The sequence below is a fragment of the Protobothrops mucrosquamatus genome, unplaced genomic scaffold, assembly GCF_001527695.2.
Source record: "Protobothrops mucrosquamatus isolate PMUCROS unplaced genomic scaffold, P.Mucros_1.0 scaffold1730, whole genome shotgun sequence".
In the NCBI taxonomy this organism is placed as follows: Eukaryota; Metazoa; Chordata; class Lepidosauria; order Squamata; family Viperidae; genus Protobothrops; species Protobothrops mucrosquamatus.
The window spans coordinates 27,557-52,138 of record NW_015387877.1 but is presented as its reverse complement, the minus strand read 5'-3'; the positions used below and the strand labels follow the sequence as shown (position 1 = coordinate 52,138).

At 41.1% G+C, this 24,582-nt stretch overlaps 1 protein-coding gene across 1 annotated transcript; it reads right to left on the bottom strand.

The window, feature by feature from the left end:
* Positions 1–2,644: 2,644 nt before the first annotated feature.
* LOC107293781 (haloacid dehalogenase-like hydrolase domain-containing 5) lies at positions 2,645–24,169 on the bottom strand. The gene is made up of 8 exons (XM_029285458.1): positions 24,032–24,169; positions 15,142–15,351; positions 13,596–13,708; positions 12,832–12,925; positions 10,469–10,502; positions 9,420–9,591; positions 6,794–6,982; positions 2,645–4,156 (listed from the first exon to the last, which is right to left on the bottom strand). The coding sequence occupies exons 1-8, from the start codon at positions 24,167–24,169 to the stop codon at positions 3,745–3,747; spliced, it is 1,362 nt and encodes a 453-aa protein (XP_029141291.1). The 3' UTR covers positions 2,645–3,744.
* Between the last annotated feature and the right edge of the window lie 413 nt (positions 24,170–24,582).

The following is a 24,582-nucleotide window of genomic DNA, read 5'->3' as shown; positions in this document are numbered from 1 at the left end:
TCTCGCCTACATCGTCCATATAGGACGACTCGGGAACTCAACTCCTACCCCGGGCAGCTCACCTATCCCCTTATGCCCAGGGGAAAGGTATCAAGCCGTTTGACAGCTGATGCTGGCTGTCAAACCGGCTTTTACGCAAAACAGGCGGGAGGCAGCAAACAGCTGCGACCAGCGAAATCGCCTGCCACCGGAAGTCAAAGCTTTGCTATACTTGTCCCCATTCTCCTGGAAAGGATGCAAGTGATGAAAACCCTTTGTAAGTGTTTTACAATTTTGTGTATGTTTCTTTTTGAATTTGGTTAATTTAAAAAAGTGTGAAAATATGCTTGCAAGATTAGAAAAAAGTTCCTGGAAATAGCCCGTTTCTTCCTATTTACCTGTGATAAACTCTTAAAGACTATAAAATATGCTTGATTCTGTTAAAATCCCTATTTTAAAAAATAGAACATTGTGTCATTTTTTCCCACTACTATAGCCATTGTCTACTCAAAAGTTAAATGTGGACACTCCCATTCAAAAAAAATCCATTTTGTTCATAGTCACTGTGCGATTAAAAAGCTAAATCACATTAAATACATTAAGTTCTAAATCACTATATAACTATTATTATTATAGCTGGGGATCAGTTGCCTCTTAAGTTTGGTTTTCAGTTCATTTTTGGCTTTTAGTTCAGATCACAGACTAATTCAGGAATTGCTTAGTCTAAGATCTTACAATCCAATCTAGCACTATGTCAGGATATCTACTGTACTTCAATGCTTTTCCCAGGGATAAAATTACTCACTTTCTTAAATTACATTGTTAGCTCATGAATAAAATGATCCATTTATCTTGTTCATTCAAAAAGAAGGGCAAACACCTTGAAAAGTGTTTGTTGAATAAAAATCCTGGTCCTATATATGATAGGAGGTAGGCTTCTTTCTCTAGTGTTTCACACCAAATTTAATCCTAAATACACTGCTTACAAAGCTGAGTTTGTGACCAATTACTTATCCAGCATTGTTGACAGACAAACAGTTGTNAATCCTTGTTTTATTGATTGCATGTAATATTCTAATTTTCTGAGATTGTGGATTTGGGGTTTTCGTGAGCTGTAAGCCATAATCATCACAGTTATGACACATCACGGCTTGAACTATCTTGCTTTGCATGTAATGAGTCTATCTCATATATTAGGTTCACCTTTTAAGTTGCATTACTGAAATAAATGAACTTTTGCACAATATTCTAATTTTCCGAGTTTCACTTGTATATAGTCTGTGATTGCTCACTGGTTTTATTTCTTAGCCATGTGTCCATCAAGATTTGCACCCATCCAGCTTCAAAAAATTGCGGTTGTCTTTTGTTGATTGCCAGAAACCACCAGTCTTACTTCTTTGATATTTGATACCATCAGGTTCTCCACTCAGTTAGTTCTATACTCCTGCACACAAGATGCCATCCCTGTCTCTTCTATATACTACTATTTCCAACTCCCAGATCTTGTAAATCAGCATATCAATTTCTGAAAATTCTGGGAGTTGACAGTATAGAGTTAGGTAAAACAAACTGCATTTAAGAGGCGAGTGTTAAACTGGAACGAAGTATAATCAGATGAATTTCTGTCCCATTGCTTTATTTAGTCTAGGACTCCGTAGACTCAGTTTTGTAAAGATAAATCATCAGAACAGTAATGATTGACCAAGTGATTAAATGATCTCTTCCTTGTAGTCATGTGAACATGCTACTGCTTAATGCAATAGTTTGTGGCAGTAATCTGCAGGAGACCTGGTAGTTTATTTGGAGAACATAATATCTTTCCTACAGTTACTCATATGGAGGCTGTCAAGCAGTAGTAATTTCAACTGCCAATTAAAACACTGAATTTTCTTTTTTTCTTTTTTAACAAGATTTTGGAAAGTTTAGCCATCTGTATAAGCATTTCCCAGTTGTTGTTTTTAATGAAAAAAGTAAGGGTTAAGAAAGGTTAAAAGAAAAATTGAAAGTCCAATTTTCTCCAGAATGCTTGAACATTTTCTATACTATAAAGTTTGAAATTCAGATAGTTTTCCTGACCTGCAGCATATATACTATCGCCAAGTCCATAACTATGCCAGCATGAAAAGCAGGAGTTAAAAAAAAAAAAAAAGCTAAGTCTTACCCAGGTGAAACAAAAAGGACCTGAAACTTTGAAAAAGGAAATAAAAAAGAAACTAATATGAAAAGCATACAAACATACAGCTCCATGTATGCCTTAAAATCACCAGAAAATTGGAGGAGTATCTGAAATAAATTAGATGAATGTGTGAAGGAGAAGAAAAACATGATGTCCAAATGAATTTCTTTGCATCTGTGTTCTTAGCAAAACACAAATCTTCAGTAGGGGGTTCCTGAAAAAGTTATATTCCTTATTATGCAAACCAATGTATAAATTGATTAAATACTGATGATATTCAAAACCTCCTGGGCAAGTAAAGATTTGCATGAAAGAGTAAACGATTGCTGTAACAATATTTAATAAGGGGACAAAGGCCATTTTAACAACAATGTATAAATAGGATTTGAAAAAAACATGCAGAAAAGGGACTAGCAGGATTTCCTATTAAAACTTAAGAGTGACACATATAAAAATATTTGGGCGAAAAGACGTACTTGCATTATCAAAGTTTGATAAAGTTCCTTGACGCAGATTCATAGCAAAAGTAAACAGGGTAAGGAAACTTTAATTGTCTCAAGAACAAAATGAAGAAATTATAGATAATGGTTTTTCTACTATATGATGATAGCTGCCAACTAAAAAAACTTTAAAGGGGGATGAGAACACTGAATAAAAAAATGTGCTTTTTAAAATAGAACATATTTTAGTGGACAGACTGCTGCAGTTAACAAAGTTTCATAGAATAGGACATACAATTTACAGTTTACATTTATGAGATACATCGTCCTTAAAAATTAAAAATGTAACGTTTAGTAGCAGAAGGAAGAGAAAACATTATCTTATCAGTACCTGATTGCCTTTGTGGAGTCTCAAGTTAAAACTAAAAGATCAAGGAACTGCTAAATTCTGCTGTTCAGTGCAGCAAAAACACCAGAATGGTTAATAATAAAACCCAAAGGGCAAAGTCTGACAGTAAACAACTTTAGGAAGCTTATTCAAAGTGGGATTTGAGCAAAACTCTATATGCTGTCCTGCAAACCCCATTCATTTTAATGGATTATGTGTATACCTGCCTTGGCAAAACCTTTCTGTTCACTTATGAATTCTGTCCTTCAATCTCAAACCGAATATACAAGAAAAGCATCAACATGCAGCTTTTGCGGTTCACCCAGAGCATTGATCCAAGGGAAGGAGATGGAATAAAGAAAAAAGTTAGATAGTACAGATAGGCACATTTTAATTCCTTGGAAGAGGATACATTCAGTGCAATGTATGGAGTTTAATAGTGTGTTGTTTTACAATTTTGACTGCCAAACACACGTAATGTTTTGACATCAATGATCAAATCTGGAAACTGGGATCTCTGAACTAGGAATGAAGTCAGTATGCAGAAGACAATTCATGGAAAAGTACAATTCACAACAGTGTTGGTCACTAAAATAAATCAGGGTACAGAAAGGAGATATATGGGATGTAGTGTCCTGTTTTTTTAGAATTGTAGTAGAAACATTACTTATAAAAACATTAGTATGTTAGAGACTGTTTGATATTAAGCAACCCTCTAGATTTTTCAGAAGGAAAAGGAACCTAACAGTATCCCAAAGTCATTAGGAAGTCCTGCAGTTTTCATGTGGTGCAAAGTTTTCCAGTTGGAAGATGAGATCAACAGCAGCTTCAACATCTAACACTGTGTGGTTTGGTTCTACTAAAGCAGGATCAAATCTGAAATCTCTGTGCCCGTGGAAGACAGTCTCAGTAACCCTTGTATCAGAAGGCACCTCTGTGTGAGGGTTGTAAACTCCGGTGCAAACAAGAACCGAGCTACATCTTGTGGCAGTAGCTGATGCAAGTTCATTTTCCCAAGAATTCTCAATCTCCTCTTCCTGAGAAACTGTGGCAGACCTCGTGCCCCCCAGGGCTTTGGCCTGGACATGAGTCTTAGAACTTCTTCTAGAGATCCTCTCTTCAAGGTAGCGGTTGTAAAGATTAGCACCATAAATATCTGTCATCAGGTTATCCCTAGAAAGCCAGGAAAGTTGCATCAGAACCAAAATATAGGAGGTACATACTGTATATGATTATTAAGGTAGCAGAGTTCATTTTATTAAAAGTTTGCAATTTTAGTCATTTGTCTACCTCCAGTTAGAATTTGGAGAGCTTTTTGGAATGAGACATAGACCACCTTTTGTATAATGTGCCATCTCCTCTTCATGGGAAACTATAAGTGTCAGAGCTCTCTTTGTGGGAATTTTACTTTTGATCCAGCAGCTTTGTAAACTCAAGTCCTACTGCATGGCATTGCACGGGGCTTCTTATTCTTTTGAAGAAATAAAGTTTAACCTATTTTCATAGAATATTTGAAGAGTTACAGATAGTCTTTGGATAATAATGTAATTGGGACTGTAATTGGGAATGTGGACAGAGGAAATAATTGGGAATGTGGGTATGGATGTGTGTGTTGCAGGTGGGCATGTGCTGTGAAATCTCTGTAGCAGGCTCCTTAGAAGAAAAAGTGGCAGAATTGACTTAAAGGAGTGATTTGTGCCTTTCCTTGTCAGCTTCCCATTGACTTTGCTTGTGGGAAGTTAATAGGGAAGGTTGCAAATGGTGATCAGGTGACTGCAGTCACATGACTGTGATGCTGCAGCTATCATAAGTGTGAGCTGGTTGCCATGCATTGTAATAGCAATCATGTGATTGTGGGGTGCTGGGATGGCCGGAACATTGAGGACTGCTTATAAGCCCCTGTCAAAACTTTGAATGGCTGCTGAACGAGTGGTAGTTAACTGAGAACTGCCTGTATTATTTTAAGTATTTAAAATAATAAAATTTAAAAACCTGTAATTTTTTTAAGGCTGCAAGGGTGAATACATTACAGCCATCTTTTCTAATCTATTGCCAGTGGAATGTCATCTTGAAGTCATCTTCCAATTTCCTCCGTAGGGGATGACAGAAACTTTAGTTCAATGCAAGCAGAAAACCTTGTTTTGAAGATGAGCATGTTATAGTCTCATAGGTGTTCTCAAGTTGCAACATTTCATGCATATCCCAATATCAAACTGATACTCCCAAAACTTTCAGATGACAATTAAATTAAAAAAAATTGACATCCCAGAATTTTAACTTTCAATTGAAAAGGGTTTTTCTAAAGCTGTTTCTCATGAGCATGAATAAAATCTGAAATGCACAAGCAGGGTATGGCACAGGGCAAGCTTCTTTAACGTAACATGCTGGGATTATTACAGCTCTTCGAATTCCCAGTAAGTGGGATAGAGAAATAGATGATAAAGGAAGCTGCTGGATCATTTTAGCACTCCTTGTCTACTTAATAGGCTGCCTTTTTATTGGCAGCCATGCAATGGCATTTCATGCTAAATAGTCTCATTTTACAATAGGCAGGATTATACTGCAATGAAATTACTTCCAAAATCAATTTGAAGCTTCGTTGAAACTGTACAATTACATGAATAACCAATGATTCAAATGTTCTCTCACATAGCTCTTCCAAAGTGAAATCTGTAGCGTTTGAACCGAAATTTCAAGCATGACATCCATGAACTACAAAGGCAACCTTACCTGGTGCTGGGGACCAATCAATTCTATTAAGAAAACATGCACAAGACTAGACTGTAACACTTAAGCACACAAGAGCAAGTAATTTCTTTGTTAGAGGCAGCGCGAGATCTTAAAAGGTTTCAAATTAATTGGCAGATTGGGTAGTGCTATGTAAAATACGGGACAGATTTTGCTATTGACTTGGCTGTCTAGCCCAGTGATGGCGAACCTTTTAGAGATCGAGTGCCCAAATCACAACCCAAAACCCACTTATTTATCTCTGGGTGCCAGGTGGGCATGACCCACTGGGTGGGCCTGGGTGTGGCCAAGGTGGGCGTGGTAACCTCAATGTTGCTCGTGGGGAGAGACGCCTGTGGGGGCCGGGCAGGGTTGGGGGAGATCCAGGGGATCTCTGGCAGGTGGGGTGGTAGGCAGGAGGCTCGTCCTGCGGGGTGAGGCGAGGCAAGGAGAGGTAGGGTGGGGGTGCCATTGTCACAGGGCAAGGTGAGGCAGGGGCCGGGGCGGCGGCTGCCTGACACCATCGGCCCCCGCACAGAGGCCAGCGAGCGTATGGGGACTGACAGTGTCCATCAGCAGCCACAGCCCCACTCTGGGGCTCCGCAGCCCACCTCCAGCAGTTCAGAGAAGCCGCCTCTGAGCTGAACAGCCAGCCGACAGCTGAGGACGCAATGCAGTGGGTCATGCCGAGAAAAAGGAGAGCATGCGAGGCTAGGAGGGATGGGACAGGGGGAGGGAAACCAACCATGCGACCTCGGCGAGTTAGCGGGCAGCCGGTTGAAGAGGGACAGTTGCCATCTCTGGGGCATGGTGTGCGTGCCCACAGCGAGGACTCTGAGTGCCGCCTCTGGCACGCGTGCCATAGGTTCGCCATCACTGGTCTAGCCTGTCTCCCAAGTTAGAAAGAGCAAGAATGAATTGGTACCCTATAAAACAATTAGTTTAGAGATCAACCCATCCTCAGGGGCCTATCCAATACTCTTTTCAATTGTCTACCGCCATTTAACTTGGAGCAACAGCTTGCCTGAAATTTAACTTTTTTTTCTGGAGAGGAAATGAGAGGAAAGAAAAGAAATCTCCTACCCAATGGCATACAATGTTTCAATAGGGCTCTTCCACTGCTTTGCAGATGCTTGAGTCCTAATGAGGTACTCTGCATAGTGGTAAGTCACTTCACTAGGCTTTCCCATCAATACTTCATATTTCAATTCTTTTCCAGTGATTTTCTTATAAATATTTTCCAAACAAACCATAAATGTTCCATGCCCAAATCTGAAACACAGAAATAAGATTTGGTCAATAAAGTTATATCATTGGCTAGGATAAAAACAATGTATTACACCAAAAGGAAAAATTTAATGTATACTATTTATCCAAATCCTTAGCTTCTCTTCTATGAATTTATAAGGCAAGATTGCTTTGATTCACTTTTTCTTCTGCCTACATAATTCCCGACAGTCACTTAAAAGTTGAAGAAACTTGCCAAAACATTTTTAATTGTGTAGAAAAAAGCCGATCTGGGCAAGATAGCCTCCACAAAACATTTAATTAAGTTTACTGTGAGAACATTATCTTGATGCTTTTGGCAGGACCATCAAAAAATGCTATGATCAGAATCAGACAAAAATAGCAGCTTAATTTCAAGAGAGAAAAACATTAACTCAAAAGCACAAGTTACATATCAACATCTCCACCAGATGGATCTGTAGCTGGCTAACAAACCATTCTCAATCAGTAGTCCTCAATGGCACTATATCCACATGGAAAGAAGTAAGCAGTGGGGTACCACAAGGTTCTGTTTTAGGCCCAGTTCTCTTCAATATCTTCATAAATGACTTAGATGAGGGAATTGAAGGGGAACTCATCAAATTTGCAGATGACACCAAACTGACAGGAGTAGCCAACATCCCAGAAGACAAACTCAGGATCCCAAAAGATCCCTATCCAACAAAATGAGTTTCAATGTGGAGAAAAGCAAAGTCTTACATTTAGGCAGGAAAAAACAAAAGTACAAATACAGATTGGGCAAGATCTGGCTTAAAAACAGTAACTGTAAGAAAGACCTTGGAGTCCTAGTGGACAATCATTTGACTATGAGCCAGCAGTATATAGCAGCAACCAAAAAAGTTAATACAATCCTGGATTGCATAAATAGAGGCATAGAATCAAGATCACACGAAGTATTATTACTGCTTTATAAATTCCTAGTAAAACCACATCTGGAATACTGCAGCCAATTTTGGTCACCTTATCACAAAAAAGATGTTAAGAATTTGGGAAAAATTCAGAGAAGAGCAGCTAAGCCAATCAAAGGCCTAGAGACTAAAACATACGAAGAATGGCTACGGGACTTGGGTTTGGCTAGTCTAAAGAAAAGAAGAAATAGGTGAGACATGATAGCAGTGTTCCAGTATCTGAGGGGCTGCCACAAGGCAGAGGGGGGCAGGTTGTTCACCAAAGCACCAGGGGGAAGGACGAGAAACAATGGTTGGAAACTGATCAAAGAGAGAATCAACCTGGAACTAAGGAGAAACTGACAGTGAGGACAATCAAACAATGGAACAGCTTATCCCCAGAAACCGTGGGCGCTCCATCACTGGAGATTTTTAGGAAGAGACTGGACATTCACCTCTCTGAGATAGTATAGGTCAGTGGTGGTGAACCTATGGCACGCGTGCCAGAGGCGGCACTCAGAGCCCTCTCTGTGAGCACGTGCGCCATGCCCCGGAGATGGCAACTGTCCCTCTTCAACCAGCCACCTGCTAACTCGACGAGGTCCCACGTGGCCGGATGCATCCCGGCACGGCTGGTTTCCCTCCCCCCTGTCCCATCCCTCCTGGCCTCGCATGCTCTCCTTTTCCCGGGCACAACCCACTGCATCACCTCCTCAGCTGTTGGCTGGCCATCCCCCTCAGAGGTGGCTTCTTTGAACTGCTGGCGGGCTGCGGAGCCCCAGAGTGCACTGGTTGAGGGGCCGGCAGGCTGTAGTTGCTGATGGACACCCCATGCACTCACTGGCCTTTGTGTGCAGGGGCTGATGGTGTCAGGCAGCATCCGCCCCTTGCTTTGCCTCATGGTAATGGCACCTCCGCCCTGCCTCACCTCACCCTGCAGGACAAGCCTCCTGCCTACTGCCCCACATGCCAGAGACCCCTGGATCTCCAACCCTGCCCACCCCCCACATGTGTCCCTCCCCAGGAACAACATTGAAGTGACCATGCCTACCTTGGCCACACCCACCCAATCTGCCACAACCATCACAGCCACGCCCAGTCAGTGGGCCACGCCCACCTGGCACCCGGCAATAAATAAGTGGGTTTTCGGTTGCAGTTTGGGTACTCGGTCTCTAAAAGGTTCGCCATTACTGGTATAGGTTCTCCTGCTTGAGCAGGGGGCTGGACTAGAAGACCTCCAAGGTCCCTTCCAGCTCTATTCTATTCTATTCTATTCATATATTGTATGTAGTAGCAGTCAACTACTACAACAGTTGCAATGGTAGTTTAATTGGCAATTCAATTAGGTTTGACAAACTGAGCTATTCATTTACTATAAATAAAACCATTAACTTTATTATGTGTATACTTGCACACAAAACAAGCATTCATGTGTTTCCAATGATGCTTCTAATGCATCTGGAAGTAGTATTTCCAGCCAAGCTCCTTCCCACTAAAGAAAAACACCTTCAGAGCAACTAGCATCTTTGCCTTACCTTGGGGATTGAGCTTCAGCTGCCCACATCAAATCCATATTACAAGCCAATACAGGAATATGTGGATAAGTTCTCTGATAAGGATTTCCAGGATAGCCACTTGTCAAAAGAACATCTATTATCAACTGTAAGTTGGTTTCCCACCTCACTGGCTCACCAAACAAAATAACTGCTGTTAAGATACGCACAATATCAATGTGTTACATGCGCATGATTGTAAGCTATTTCCTAATCAAAATAACAAACACACCACCTTCTGCCTTTCATGCACACTATAACAAGAATAGGCAAACTATGGGCTCAGGCTGCATTTAGTCATTGAATTTATTTTTAATCAGCCCATAAAGGCTGCTGTGATCATATCATCAGAATTTAGCAGCAAATAAATAAATTAGCCAATGAGCTTAGCACATCTTAAAGTGCAGAAATCGTTTTTAAAGTATCACAAAAACCACTTGAGGTAGCATTAAATTGCTTTGTCCACTGATATCTAAAAGAAAATAATTACTTTGTACTTAAAGTACTTCAGTCCTTTTTCCTTTTAGAAACAGAGAAAAAAACACAAGAAAAAATCATAAACTGTACAGAACCCAAATTTTTATATAAACTTGGATGATTCAGTGCCAGTGGAATATAATTACAAACCTCAACAGAACTTCTGTAAGATGAATTAGCGTAGAATAATAATGAAGATACTATTTTAAAAGTCACATTACTAGTTTTTTATTAGTTTTTAAACTGCATATGAAATAGAAACTGTAAGAATGAGGTTTGGCAAAGAACTAGAAACTTCACAGCTTAACATTAATGGTAGATTTATAAAGAGTGCAGATAGAAGAAAAATCAAAGAAATAAAAATGGACAACCTGTCAGTATCATTATAAACTGATATATACTGTATATTGTATATGATGACTGTCACATTCTTGTTCAGATATATCACAAAAAGCTAGGAAAAATTAGCAAAATGCTTTGAGAGCTATCACAAAGCAGTCCATTTTACTTGGAGCAAATTTCAGAATTAGACATAAATATCTTGACATACTGACCTTCAATTTTGGGAAATTCCATTGTGGGTAAGTGCTACAAATTAAAAACAAATTACATTTACTAAGAAAAGTATCCTTTATTAGCACAAAGAAGAAACCCAGTAAATAAGCCTTTGAACATTATGGGTGCACCCTATGTTCTGATTAAATTTCCTATACCTCTAAAAAATTAAAAATTATCATCGCAACTGTAAGGAGATGAGATACTGCCCATTTATACTTGCCTCTTAGATCTTGAATTGCCTTTTAAAAAAGCACTTTTGAGACAAATGACCTGGATGACCGAGAATCTCCATAAATATTTATCTCATAATCTTGCTGTAAGAGAAGCCCATATAATTGCTAATGTGTCTTAGAAATGACACTCCTGGGTTTATAACATAGACTCCCCTCTAATATACACTCATATTTTTAGGCCTAATTCAACCTGCCACCAAAGCTTTTTCCTCCACTGTCTGACTGTACACCTGTGATCATTTGAAAGTTCTTACTATTAATCCCCTGTCATTTCCACATATTCAACTGTAGCTCACTTTAGTCTGTAGAAGTTGCATTATGTTCAACAGCACAATATCACAAATGTGAAGATGAAATCCATATTCATGCATTCTTGTATATGTTTTTATAATATACACATTCATTGACTTAACAAATGATGTTGAATTTCAGCGTCACAGTTAAATTTTACAATTTAAAAGGAGGAGGAGACTAATTCAGGGTCAGGCTGATTGGGGATTATGGAATATCATATGAAAGGCTGTGGATAACTTCAGTTGTTTTACCTGGCAAGTAAATTTAACTAGCCTTCCCTCAAGACAATGCTTTCAAGTTTAAATAATCATGGAAAAAGACTGGGGACACCTGAAGTAAACTACTGTATATCCTAAAATTGGCTGACCAGATCGATTACTTTCAATACCCTACTGAATTAAATTATTTCTCTGATTCACAGCTTTTCTTTAGCTATATGTGCGCTTGCTGCAAAATAGTGTATCAGCAACATCTATATTATAGTGTGCTTATAGTAAAGGAAAGGAACTATATAGTAAAGGAAAAGAGCAAAGAAAAGGAACAAAAAAAACAACAACCCTGCATCACAAATTAACAATTACTCCTTTCTGCAAGACAAGCAAGCTATGTAGCTAATTAGAGAGCTAACCATACATTGATCTGAACTCCAGATGTCAGGAGAGATTGAATTGAACAAAGCTGGTTCTGTCCAATGTTGCTGCCCTCTTTACCCTCTTGCCTACTACAATACTTGAGCCTTTGTGTTATTAGTCATCAGTACCATTTCCTCAGTTGCTCTCTCAGCTGCTACCAAATCTGTTCTAGGATCAGTCAATATTGAGAAACTCTAAGAAAAAAGTGCAATCTTTTAAATGCTATGAATGATGTAAAGTTACTTTAAATGCATCCTTTGTGTACACAATGCATAATTTTTGATAATCAAATTACTAGTACATGTTGCATCAAGGAAACAATAAGACTTGAGCAATCAGACTTTCACCACTACATTACTGTTTTTAATTTGTGTATGTGGGGAAATATTTATCCACTCTATGTTATAATCCGAACTAGAACTAAAACACACCTTCATATGTTGCTACTGGCAGAAAAATGACTACCAACAGAATATCAAAAAGTTAATATAATTATAACATAGAACATCAATACCCATCTGTTCCTGGTATGAATCTTGGAAATATATCTCTCGGCTCATTTTAATGCACGTTTTGTTTTTATTGAATATTGTTTTATATTAACTTGTACTTATTTTACTGTACTTCATACCACTGTATGAAAGGTCATCTGACTAGGTAAAGTGAAGTCTCCTTTTAGTCAAGCTTAACTATTGACAATTGATGTATCCATTTGGTTTTCTTAACAGGGAAAGAGTGTTGTTGCTAAATCTTCCTGGTGTTTTTCAACTTCCTGGTCTGGACTACATTACTGGTAATTCCTGGTCATTTCTTACTCAATTAGTAATCTGAACTGACACTGTTTACTTTCTGAGTCTAGAAAAGGTAAGTGATACTGCCACTTTCTAAAATCTGTTCAGGAAGGTATTTAGCATTTGAAAGGTCACATTTTTCTCTGTCACACTCAAGCCCCATCTTCAAAACTGGTTAACAATTTCAACCTAGATCCTGCACATGCACAGATGAAGCTTCGCTTGCTTGCCTGCCAGCACAGCCCAGTTCCTAACAAGCTGTGGACCAATACCTAATCCATGGCCCTGGGATTGGGGACCCCTGATTTACATGACAAGCAGGCCAATAGGCTACTGTAATTACAGACAATGTAAAAATTGTGGAAGGAATTATTAAAAAGTAAAAAGCAATAAAGTACAGTACACTTACCAAAACTTTAGGTTTTCTGTCATGATCTACCATGTCCAATAAGGGATAAGTTTCTCGCAACCTGTCAATTGTAATAGGCCGACAAAATCCAAGACTAATGACATATTGGTTATGGATAGCAATGCATCTATGATTTAATGAAAGGCATATTTGTTTTACATTCCCCAAACAAATAATACATTTGAAATGGTAGTGACAGACGTATTCTAAGTAAAGGAAATGTTTCCATATCCTCTGGGAGAGTACATACAATATAGGGAGAGAGATAAACACAATCTTTGTTCACTCAGAACTTTATATTTAGGACTCTTACAAAAGCTATTTTTTATTCAGAAATACAACAATGTCCAAGAAAAGTTTCTTATTAACTCATTATAATTTATGATAACATTCCAATCTGAAACATTTATGAGAGTTCCTAATAAATGGCCTCAAACTGATTTCTAGAAACTTTGCTTTGAAAATCTTTAACTCTGCTCAGAGAAAAAAGAATTTTGAATCAGTGGAATTGATTCAAGGAGTCAAGAGGCAAAGGAGATCTACTCCCCTTTCTTAGTCTGGCTATCTTTTTACATCCTGTATCATCCCATTTGAGATTTCCTAAATTCGCAGACTTCATGGGAGACATTTTTTGCTTTCCCTACAAAATGTACCTTTGGATCTTGAGAAAAAAATGATACACACCACATGCTTAACTCTAGCACACTCCCCTATCGTGCACCTTCAGCCCAATGCAGAATGAACCCAGCATTTTCCAAGGATACTGCTCAGCGATGTCAAGGAGTGGGCCTTGTCCTGATACAAGAACACATTTGTCATGGTAACGTTTGAACATTTGCAAAGGACTGTGGGACATCATAACTTGGTCTTTGGAAATCTAGGACAAAGAAAAAGTGGATAATCTGTTTTCATTCTTGTACAGATAGCACTTGAATTACGACCATTCGTTCAGTGACTGTTTGAAATTACAATGGTGCTGAAAAAATGGACTTTCGACCCATGCCCGAAGTTATAGCCGTTGCATCACCCTTGTAGCCACATGAACAAAATTCAGGTACTTGGTAGCCTGTCCACACTTACGAACACAGGGGTGCTGCAATTCCCCCCACCTGCCTCTATCCTCTTGATCTATGCCCTTTTGTCCACCCTGAACAGAGTACTTGATGGCAGCAGCAGTGCTGGGGCCGAAAGCGAGTCCTGAGGCCTTCAGCAATGTCAACCAGATGCCACCTAAAGCCCCAAAGCTGCCCTACTATGCCAGCACCATTCCATAAAGCCCCAATTCCCCCTGCTACCCTGTGCTCTATAGGAATTGTCACACCCTACTTTCGCTATTTTTCTCCAGCTGCTGACAGGCATATCCAACATATGTGGCAAAGCTGCTGCCCGTGCCAGGTCTTCTTACCAAAGCTGCCTTGTGCCAGTCTCCAAGCTGGCATTTCATTATTACGATGCTTCAGAAGCTTCATTCCCCAAACTGCACGATTTGGTGAATAAGGCTTCCGAAGGTTCGAAAGAATGGAGGCCACTCTTGTGGTGCTTTGGAAACCTCATTCCCCCAGATTGCTTCCAAAAGAAACGGGAAATGTAGAGCAGTGGTGGCGAACCTATGGCACAGGTGCCAGAGGCGGCACTCAGAGCCCTCTCTGTGGGCACGCGCGCCGTTGCCCCAGTCCTAGGCCTTCAGCTGGGTTTTATAAAACCTTTTCGCTTTAGGCCTCCACCGCCGTGTGCACAAAAAACAAAAAAGTTCAATCAATCAGTCAATTTCAACTTCTCGCGCGGAAAAAAAAGATCTTGCGAAGTTGGAATTGATTGATTGAACTTTTTAGTCCCACCCAGTCTGCTGTTACCACTGCAGCCACGCCCACCCAATGGGTCACACCCACCCAATGGGCCACGCCCACCCGGCACCTGACGATGCATAAGTGGGTTTTGGGTTGTAGCTTGGGCACTCGGTCTCTAAAAGGTTTGCCATCACTGATGTAGAGCAATTTCAAAATGTAGAACAATTTTAATAAAGAATGGCAAGACTTGTAATAAAGTTTAAGAAGCTGCCTCTATCAGTTGAAGGCAAAATCCTAAACTATACACCAGGGGTCTTCAAACTTGGCCCTTGTGGACTTCAACTCCCAGAATTCCTCAGCCAGCATGACTGGCTGAGGAATTCTGGGAGTTTAAGTCCACAAGTCATTAAAAGAGCCAAGTTTGAAGACTCCTGCTGTAGATAAATATATGATAATTCTAATTCACGTACTGCAGAGAAGAAAGAAAATGACAAACATTCCAATAGATGACAACGTTACTTACTGGAACTTCAAGAAGATGGGACAGCTGGTCTGCTTTCTTCTGACAAAGGCAGTTTCCTGCATTAGTAACAAATACTACAGGCACCAAAAGTTGTCCCTGAGAATTAAGTAGTTTTTGAAAGGCTTTTCGGGCAGCAGGAATTGGGGTCTTTCCTCGTACCAATACTCCATCGATATCAAACAGAATGCCAAAGGTAGGTTGTACACCTAGCTGAAATGGAAGAGAGAAATAAGAAAATTCTTGTTATCAACCAGACATCTTGCAGTTTAGAGTCATAACATCCTTGTACAGAGTTATTCTCCTTTGTTTTAAGCAACTTCATATAAATCCTCCTCCCTTTCACTGCTTATTCACAACAATTATGTGAAATTGCTAGAAGTGGTTAGTATTATCTTAATAATCCTGTGAAAGTGTTTACACCAGGGGTAGTCAACCTTGGCTCTTTTATGACTCGTGGACTTCAACTCCCAGAATTCCTGAGCCAGCACAGCTGGCTCAGGAATTCTGAGAGTTGAAGTCCACGAGTCATAAAAGAGCCAAGGTTGACTACCCCTGGTTTACACCAAGGAGTATGCTCGGCTCAAGGCTATATAGTGAACTTTATAACAGAATTGGGATTTTAGTTCTATTCCAGGAAACTCTTTTTCGCAATTGTACCTTCTATACTCAAGCAAAATCACCAACACATTGCCATATTACAAATTATTATTATTATTACAAATTAAGTGTGGCATCTCCCAGCTCCCTTTCCCGCCAAAGGGACTCTTAGAAAATAAAATCATGGGTGGCTGCAGCTCAGCACTTTCTTTGCCTTCAGGCATGTGTGTGTTTAGGGACTGACCACATTCAGCCTTTTGTAGGCAAGTTGATCACTTATTCTCCAATCCCACATCTGCCTACCAGCTCAAAGGTGTGATGTCACTTGAAGAATGATTCTTGTCCAGAAGCATATTTCCAGCAGTTGGAAACACAACCCACAAAAAATTATTGCCCTATATGTAGTTTCTTGTTTATAAGTACAAAGAACTCTAATGACTGGCTTCACATATTGCTCAATAATAATGTGAGTTGTCTGGTTTAATGTGGTATGCAAACCCAGCCAACTTGTCAAACCAAGAGTGGGAAAGGAAGAACCATCTTATTTGTAAAAATTATTGATGAATCGAATACATGAACTCTACAAAGAAATAGCATGTGATAATACAGTCAGTTGAAGTGAAGAAAATGCTTCTGAAAAGAGAGGAACAATGTATTTGACAGAAAACTTCCCACGTTCCTTTGTTGGGTATCTAGTAATACAATGTCAATGAACTCAAGGCTATAAAATGTAAGGTGCCAAAGTCATTAATTTGTTGTGAGCCCCAGACAGCAGACTTGTAGAAAGCAATAGGGCAGAAGCTCTTCAAATTCAAAAAGCATAATTTTACCTATATTAATCTATTTCACGGGTGTCAAACTTGCAATGTCACATGATGTGTCATGATGTATTGTGACTTTTCCCCCATTGCCGGCAATGGGGTGGGCACAGTTTTGGCATGACTCATCCAGCCCGCGGGCCGGCAGTTTGACAACCCTGATCTATTTAATACAACTTGGCAAAAAAGATAAATAATGACAGTGTTATCTCCAACTATCCGTCCAAGACTATTTGTCCATTATGAGACATAAAATATTAACTAAATAACTGAATTAGAAAAAGGGATCAGATGGAGAGGAATTTTAGCTACTGGAAAAAGTAAACTCATTTCTTACGTTTTTGACTCAGATATGCTTGATAAACCATTATTTCTATACAGTAAATCTTATTAGGGATTGGATTATATTAATATTTTGGCCTGTTTTAACTTACAAAACTCTTATTTTACTAAAAAGAAATATACTCAGAGAAAAATAAAAACATTTAAAACATCTGAAAATACATATTCCAGAGAACATGAATATGCAATTCAAATATTCCAACTGGAAACTGATGGTATAGCTAAGAGAAGAATCAGATTTTTCGGTGTATAACAATAGTTCACACACTGTTTTAATTTGAGCCTATACTAAGCATATAAAACAAGAAAAGGACCCAACACTTTTATGGCTTTCCGTGTTTGAATTAGTTGAAACAAAAAAATGAAGTAAAAGAATTCCAGTATCTCTCTGTAAATGCCTTCTTTTCTGGTTCAAAAACTGGATGCAATAAAGCACATATTTCACATTTTTATTGAGGATTCTGTTAGCAGCTTGCAGACTTTCTTATATTGCTTTTTAATCTGTTTAAGTGTTAACTATCTCCACAAATACTAGATGCTAGGAAAGTGTAAGTGGGAATTAAGTCATGACAATAGAATAGGCATTGGTATTAAATATATCATGAATCCATTTAAAAGAATGTAGTTTTCCTATTAGTTTAGTCTAGTTTAACGAAGAGAAGGACGAGAGGAGACATGATAGCAGTGTTCCAATATCTCAGGGGCTGCCACAAAGAAGAGGGAGTCAAGCTATTCTCCAAAGCACCTGAAGGCAGGACAAGAAGCAACGGATGGAAACTAACCAAGGAGAGAAGCAACCTACAACTAAGGAGAAACTTCCTGACGGTTAGAACAATTAACCAGTGGAACAACCTGTTTCCAGAAGCGGTGAATGCGCCAACACTGGAAGTTTTTAAGAAGAGACTGGACAGCCATTTGTCCGAAATGGTATAGGGTTTCCTGCCTGAGCAGGGGGTTGGACTAGATGACCTCCAAGGTCCCTTCCAACTTTACTATTATTATTATTATAAGTGCCCTTTCACCTATAGGAAGGACAGCACTTGTTCATTTTGCCATTTTTACTAGAAGATGTTACTGTAATTGTTTTATAATATACTTGTACAATTACCAAAATTGATCAAGCATAAACAATTAGAAACTTCTACTGGACAAACCTCTCCATGCATGCAGGCACATGGTCAAGAGGATCATTAAAATCATAATTTCCAGTGTGCAATATTTATATTTACATATAAAGGCTGAGTCTTTCCACTGTATTAAGAGATCCCACAACCGTATTTTTTATGATTAGATATTTAAGTAGTTAGTTTAGAGCAGTGATGGCGAACCTTTTAGAGACCGAGTGCCCAAACTGCAACCCAAAACCCACTTATGCATCGTCGAGTGCCGGGTGGGTGTGGCCCATTGGCTGGGCGTGGCCCATTGGCTGGGCGTGGCTGCAGTGGTAACGGCAGACTGGGTGGGACTAAAAAGTTCAATCAATCAATTCCAACTTTGCAAGATCATTTTTTTTCCCACAAGAAGTTGAAATTGACTGATTGAACCTTTTTTTTTTTTTTGCACACAGCGGCAGAGGCCTAAAGCGAAAAGGTTTTATAAAACCCAGCTGAAGGCCTAGGACTGGGGCGACGGCCCACGTGCCCACAGAGAGGGCTCTGAGTGCCACCTCTGGCACCCGTGCCATAGGTTCGCCACCACTGGTTTAGAGAATTAAAAGTTTATTTATGCCAGGTTAGATACTGGTACTTACATGCCCAATTACGGCATAATTTCACTATACATTTGCCCACAAGGTGTATGGAGATCGTAATAACATGTTAGTCATTTTAGTTTATCTTTGCCCAGAAATCAGAAAGAAATTGTTGGCATAATGTCTGCATTCCATTTGCCATAACACTGATGGGGAAAAAAAATCAACAGCAGTTTGAAAGGTAGAATTGATTATGTATCAAGATGGTATCAATTTTTAACAAAACCATGTACTGTAGATAGATTATCTCCAGAAGAATATGTCCCCAACCTGGTTCTTCAGGCTTTCAATGACACACCTATTATTGCTATCAATGAATCTATTACCTTCCACCTTTCCCAGCATTACTGACTTGTCCAGATAAGTAGGTCTTCGCATGTGTCCATAGTATGATAATTTCAGTCTGGTCATTTGTGCCATTAGTGAGATCTCTGCTTTGATTTGTTTGATGACCTATTTGTTTGTTGTCTTGGTATTCTCAGATCTTCTCCAACACCAAACTTGAAAAGAGTCAGTACTCTTTCTATCCTGCTTCTTCAAAGTCCAACTTCTATACAGTGTATCAGAAAAAAACAACTTCCTGCACAATTTTGATCTTTTGAAAGGTAGAAACCTATTGCTAAAATAAGTAAAACTGAAAACAGGAACCTAAAAGAATAGAAAAATTCCAGCAATCTGATTTTTAAACGATCACCTTGGATGTAGTGATGGCTCATATTTGTAAATAGCTGCAAGTATAAACACAATCCCAAATTTTATCTCTGGGATTATCTTTGTGCATGAAAACAAACTAAATGAATAAATATTGTAAAATAAACCCATTGCAAAAAGAAACCATATAGCCATCTGAGGCGGTGGTGAGGCCCCTCCTTAAGAAGCCCTCCCTGGACCCAGATGTATTGGCTAACTATCGCCCGGTCTCCAACCTTCGCTTTGTGGCGAAGGTTGTTGAGAGTGTGGTTGCGCAGCAGTTCCCTCGGCACCTGGAGGAAACAGTCTATCTGGACCCGCTCCAGTCGGGCTTCAGGCCGGGATACAGCACGGAAACGGCATTGGTCACGNAATACCAACCTTCTGATCTAAACTCCACCTCATTAACAATTGATTATAATAAAACCAGGAATATACAATATTTTCTTGTTTCAAATCCGCTAAGGATTTAATTTGCCAATCCTGTCCTACCAAACTAAGTAATTCCCTATAGGTAATATTATCCAAATTAACTCCTCTAGATACCCCCTCTATCACCTGTCCTGGAATCACCCAAATGGGAATTTTATAATTTAGTCTATAATAATATTTCTTCTAAACTCGTAATAAAGCACTTCTTAAAATGTGAGTTTTGAAAACTTGATCTACTTTTTTATTATAAATCAAATAAGCATGCCAGACAAATAATAAATCCCATCCCTCAAGTATAATAAATCCCATCCCTCAAGTATATTTCTATTTGTTAAATTAAGCCAATCACTAATCAATATTCCTCCCCATCCAGACCCATCCAGGGTCTGGATGGGGAGGAACAGACTCAGGCTCAACCCTTCCAAGACCGAGTGGCTGTGGCTGCCGGCGCCTCGGCATAGTCAGCTGACTCCATCGCTGACTATAGGGGGCAAAATTTTGGCCCCCTCGGAGAGGGTACGCAATCTGGGGGTCCTCCTGGATTCACGGCTGACACTGGAAGACCAGTTGTCGGCTGTGACCAGGGGGGCGTTTTATCAGGTACGCCTGATACACCAGTTGTGACCTTTTCTGGACCGGGACGCCTTGCGCACAGTCACCCATGCTCTCGTCACCTCCCGCCTGGACTACTGTAATGCTCTCTACATGGGGCTCCCCTTGAGGAGCACCCGGAGGCTCCAACTGGTCCAGAATGCGGCCGCGCGGGCGGTGTTGGGAGGGACTCGTCGCTCCCATGTAACGCCGCTGCTGCGCGAGCTGCACTGGTTGCCGGTAGCCTTCCGGGTGCGCTTCAAGGTGTTGGTTATCATCTTCAAAGCGCTCCATGGCATCGGACCTGGATATCTCCGAGACCGCCTTCTGCCGCAGATTACCTCCCATCGGCCGGTACGCTCCCACANTTGGGAGGGACTCGTCGCTCCCATGTAACACCGCTGCTGCGCGAGCTGCACTGGTTGCCGGTAGCCTTCCGGGTGCGCTTCAAGGTGTTGGTCATCATCTTCAAAGCGCTCCATGGCATCGGACCTGGATATCTCCGAGACCGCCTTCTGCCGCAGATTACCTCCCATCGGCCGGTACGCTCCCACAGAGTGGGTCTCCGCAGGGTGCCGTCAGCCAGACAGTGCCGGCTGGCGACCTCCAGGGGGAGGGCCTTCTTGGTGGGAGCTCCCACCCTCTGGAACGAACTACCCCCAGAGATCCGGGTGATCCCGGATCTCCCCTCCTTCCGCCGCGCCCTAAAGACATGGCTCTTCCAACAAGCGGGATTGGCCTAGGGGAATTTTTAGTGGGGTTTTAAGAGAAATTTTAATTATATAGGCCACAGTAAATATTTCTTTTTAATTAGGTTTTAAATTGGTATTTATTGTTGTATCTGTTTTATAAGGCTGTCAGCTGCCCTGAGTCCGTAAGGAGAAGGGCGGGATAAAAATTGAATAAATAAATAAATAAATAAATAAATATAGCTCATTATGACTTATAATTCAAACAATGAAATGTTTCTGAAAAAAACTGAAAGTTCACGCCTTTTGCAATATTGCAACCCATCATCTTCATTAATATCAAATTTGCAGCCCAAGTTGATTTGCTCTTATTTGTGCCTGCCTTTTCAACAAGAATGTCTAGTTTCAAACATTACTGTATTTTTCATGTATGCCAGGGGTCTTCAAACTTGGCCCTTTTATGACTTGTGGACTTCAACTCCCAGGATTCCTCAGCCAGCATGCCTGGCTGAGGAATTCTGGGAGTTGAAGTCCACAAGTCATAAAAGGGCCAAGTTTGAAGACCCCTGATGTATGCTGACCTTCTCTACAGAAACATAAACATCCCTGGGATTAAAATAATCTAGGAAAAAATATGTAAAGGAACCAGGATCCTCTCTGATTGTCAACTGGATACTTCCATAAAGATACAATGATACCAAATTTGGTGTGGTAGTGCAGTTGGAAAACAAAAAGAAAATTAAAAATGGGGAGGATCAGGGCCGCAGAAAAAATAGTGCTTCCCTATGAAAGAAGCAGTAGGACAACAGCTTCTAATGTTGCCGGCTGTTCCATTCTAATCCCCACCATCTTGTGACTCAAAGTGTAGCATATGTAGCCTTCCATGTTCCTACACATGGAGAGCAGAAACACAGAGATGCAATTTATTATTTTGTTACTTGAAACAGTTGTTTCCAATGATCACTGCCTCTAAAAGGGCTTAAAATGATTTCCACATTTTGCATATTCTTCTGATTTTGTCTTTACCCTACTTTTGCAGCAAATATTTATCAACTGATCATTCTCAGCTTATTCCTTCTTGCATATGAATATTGATAGGATTAATGCTAGTTTATGTACTCTTTCCCCCATCTATGTAGCACCCAGTACACAGTTCCTCACTTAAGGAACTACAGCAGTAGTGATGATTATAAAAAGGAGTGCTACTAGTTCAGACAGGTTACTTGAGCCCAAAAAAACTGTGCTTCAACTTCAAAAGTTAAGAGGCTTTATATACAACTCCTAGCCTAAAGGCTTTCTCCAGCTAGCAAACAACAAAGAATTCCTATGTTTGGTTAATTCAGTGATTACTAACTAAAAAGATAGCACATGTTTGAAAACCAGAGTATTTAGAAAGAAAACATTAGCAATCTTTATCATTTAAAACAAACTCTTCTCTGTATGAATTGTTTAAAATCAGGGTTAAAATGAACTGAGAATGTACAGCAAATATTTTGGAATGCAAATTCTTGATCACTCAAATCTGAGTAAGCGTGTTAACAGTTAGGTGTAACTTCTAAACAACTCATTAAATGCAAGTTTTACACTACCCGCGAGTACCATCTCATTATTTGGTCAGGAATTTAGACTTTTTCCGCAGCAAAAGTCAAGCCAGCTGATGTTGAATGAACAACCCTTTAAGAAAACTGACAGCAGAAGCAATCATCCCTAACCAATTTGACAGGAACACAAAGGCTGCTCCTGAGCAAAAAGGAAAAAACAGGGTCCCCGAACCCATTGCTGGCTGCTTGAAAAAGGCGTGAAGCCCCTTTTTCTGAGAAAGCCACAGCTGGAAAGTAACCAATTCAGCCTTCCCTCGCTGACCCGTTTCCTCCAAAGTGGGGAGGCAAGTAAGCGGGGAAATGAACACGACAAGAAAAGTTCTCTAACGGGAAGACCTTCGGTGTTTTAGGGCAGGGCTTTTCAACCAGTGGTACGGGCACCACCTGTGGTACATTGACACCTGGCAGGTGGTACGCAACCATCCTAGAAAAGTGGTAGCGAGGGGGGGGAATGAGCTGAACCAGTGGCAGCACCGCACAAGCCTGAGCAAGAGACGGCTGGAGCTGCAGGGCTCAGTGGAAGCATCAGGATCAGCGCCAGGCTCCAGCTGGAACTTGGCGCTGATCCTGGCGCTTCTGCTGAGCCCAGAAGAACCGTCGATCAGCTGGAATGTTGCAGCATCTCCAGGGTCTTGTGATTTACATTCAGATGCTTGGCAACTGATTCATATTTATGATGGTCACAGTGTACCAGGGTCATGTGAAGTGACCAAAACCTGCTGCAACCACCCAGCAGATGGGGGGGGGATAAAAACCAAACACCCCCCCACCCCCGCTGCCAATCCTCAAGAGAAATGCCTCCCAACAATGAAAACCTCGGACAGGAGGAGGAAGAGCACCACAGGGCAGGTGTCTTGCTCGGCTGTGTCTTGGGGAGGCACTTTTTTCAGCGCCATTGGAACTTCGAACAGTCACTAAGCGAACTGTTGTAAGTCGAGGACTACCTGTACTTTATCAGTTTTTTTCCTTTTTTTGGGGGGGGGTCATCAAGTTTGGGACAACCTTGCTAGGCGACTGGTGGTCCTCGGATGTTGCCATATCCTAAAAGTGGTACAATGGATGAAAAGGTTGAAAAGCCCTGTTTTAGGGTTTCTTTCCCCCCACCCCACCCCATAACCGGCATTCAGACCAACTCCCCGCGCACGGCAGAGTCTTCCGAAAGCAGATGACGCCAGGGTTTTCTCCTGCCCCCTCCCCCTCTACTCGGGTTTGAAAGAAACCCCAGTACGGAGCGAAAGAGCTCCGGCTACACGTTACAGTAACTCCCGGGACTTGCTTGGGTTGGGGATGTCGGGGCTCGAGAGAGCGACGGGGGAAGGGGCTTCGCAAGGCTCCCCCTCGCCGCATCCCGGGCCGAGAAAAGCGGGCAGCCCCTCTTACCTGGGCGCTGCCTTTGCTCCCTCCGGAAGCTGCCGGAGCCGGAGCCGGAGCCTCGTGGCAAAGCCTGACCCTCCCCGGAGCTCCCGCAGCCAGGGCTCTCTGAAGACGCCGGCAGAGGAGGGGCAGCAGGCCTTGCATAGCGCCCGTTCCTGGCGCGGGCTCGCCGGGGACCCAGGCAGCCCTCCTGGCCAAGGGCTCAGAAGAACAACGAGCACCCCATCGTCATCGCGGCCAGAGAGCCGACGCCGGCTTTTCTTAATGCTTTTCTCCGGGCCCGCCCCTTTGGTCTACGTCACCCAAGAGGTGGAGCCTGCCAGGCACCGACTTGCTTCATTCGCGTAGAATCAGTGTTTCTCAACCTTGACAATTTTAAGGCATGTGGACTTCAACTCCCAGAATTCCACAGCCAGCTTTGCTGGCTGTGGAATTCTGGGAGTTGAAGTCCACATGCCTTAAAATTGTCAAGGTTGAGAAACACTGGCCGTAGATACCTTCGTAGCCTCCGGCGTTTTTACTGGGATCGCTGAGAGAGAGCGAGAGCGAGAAATCGC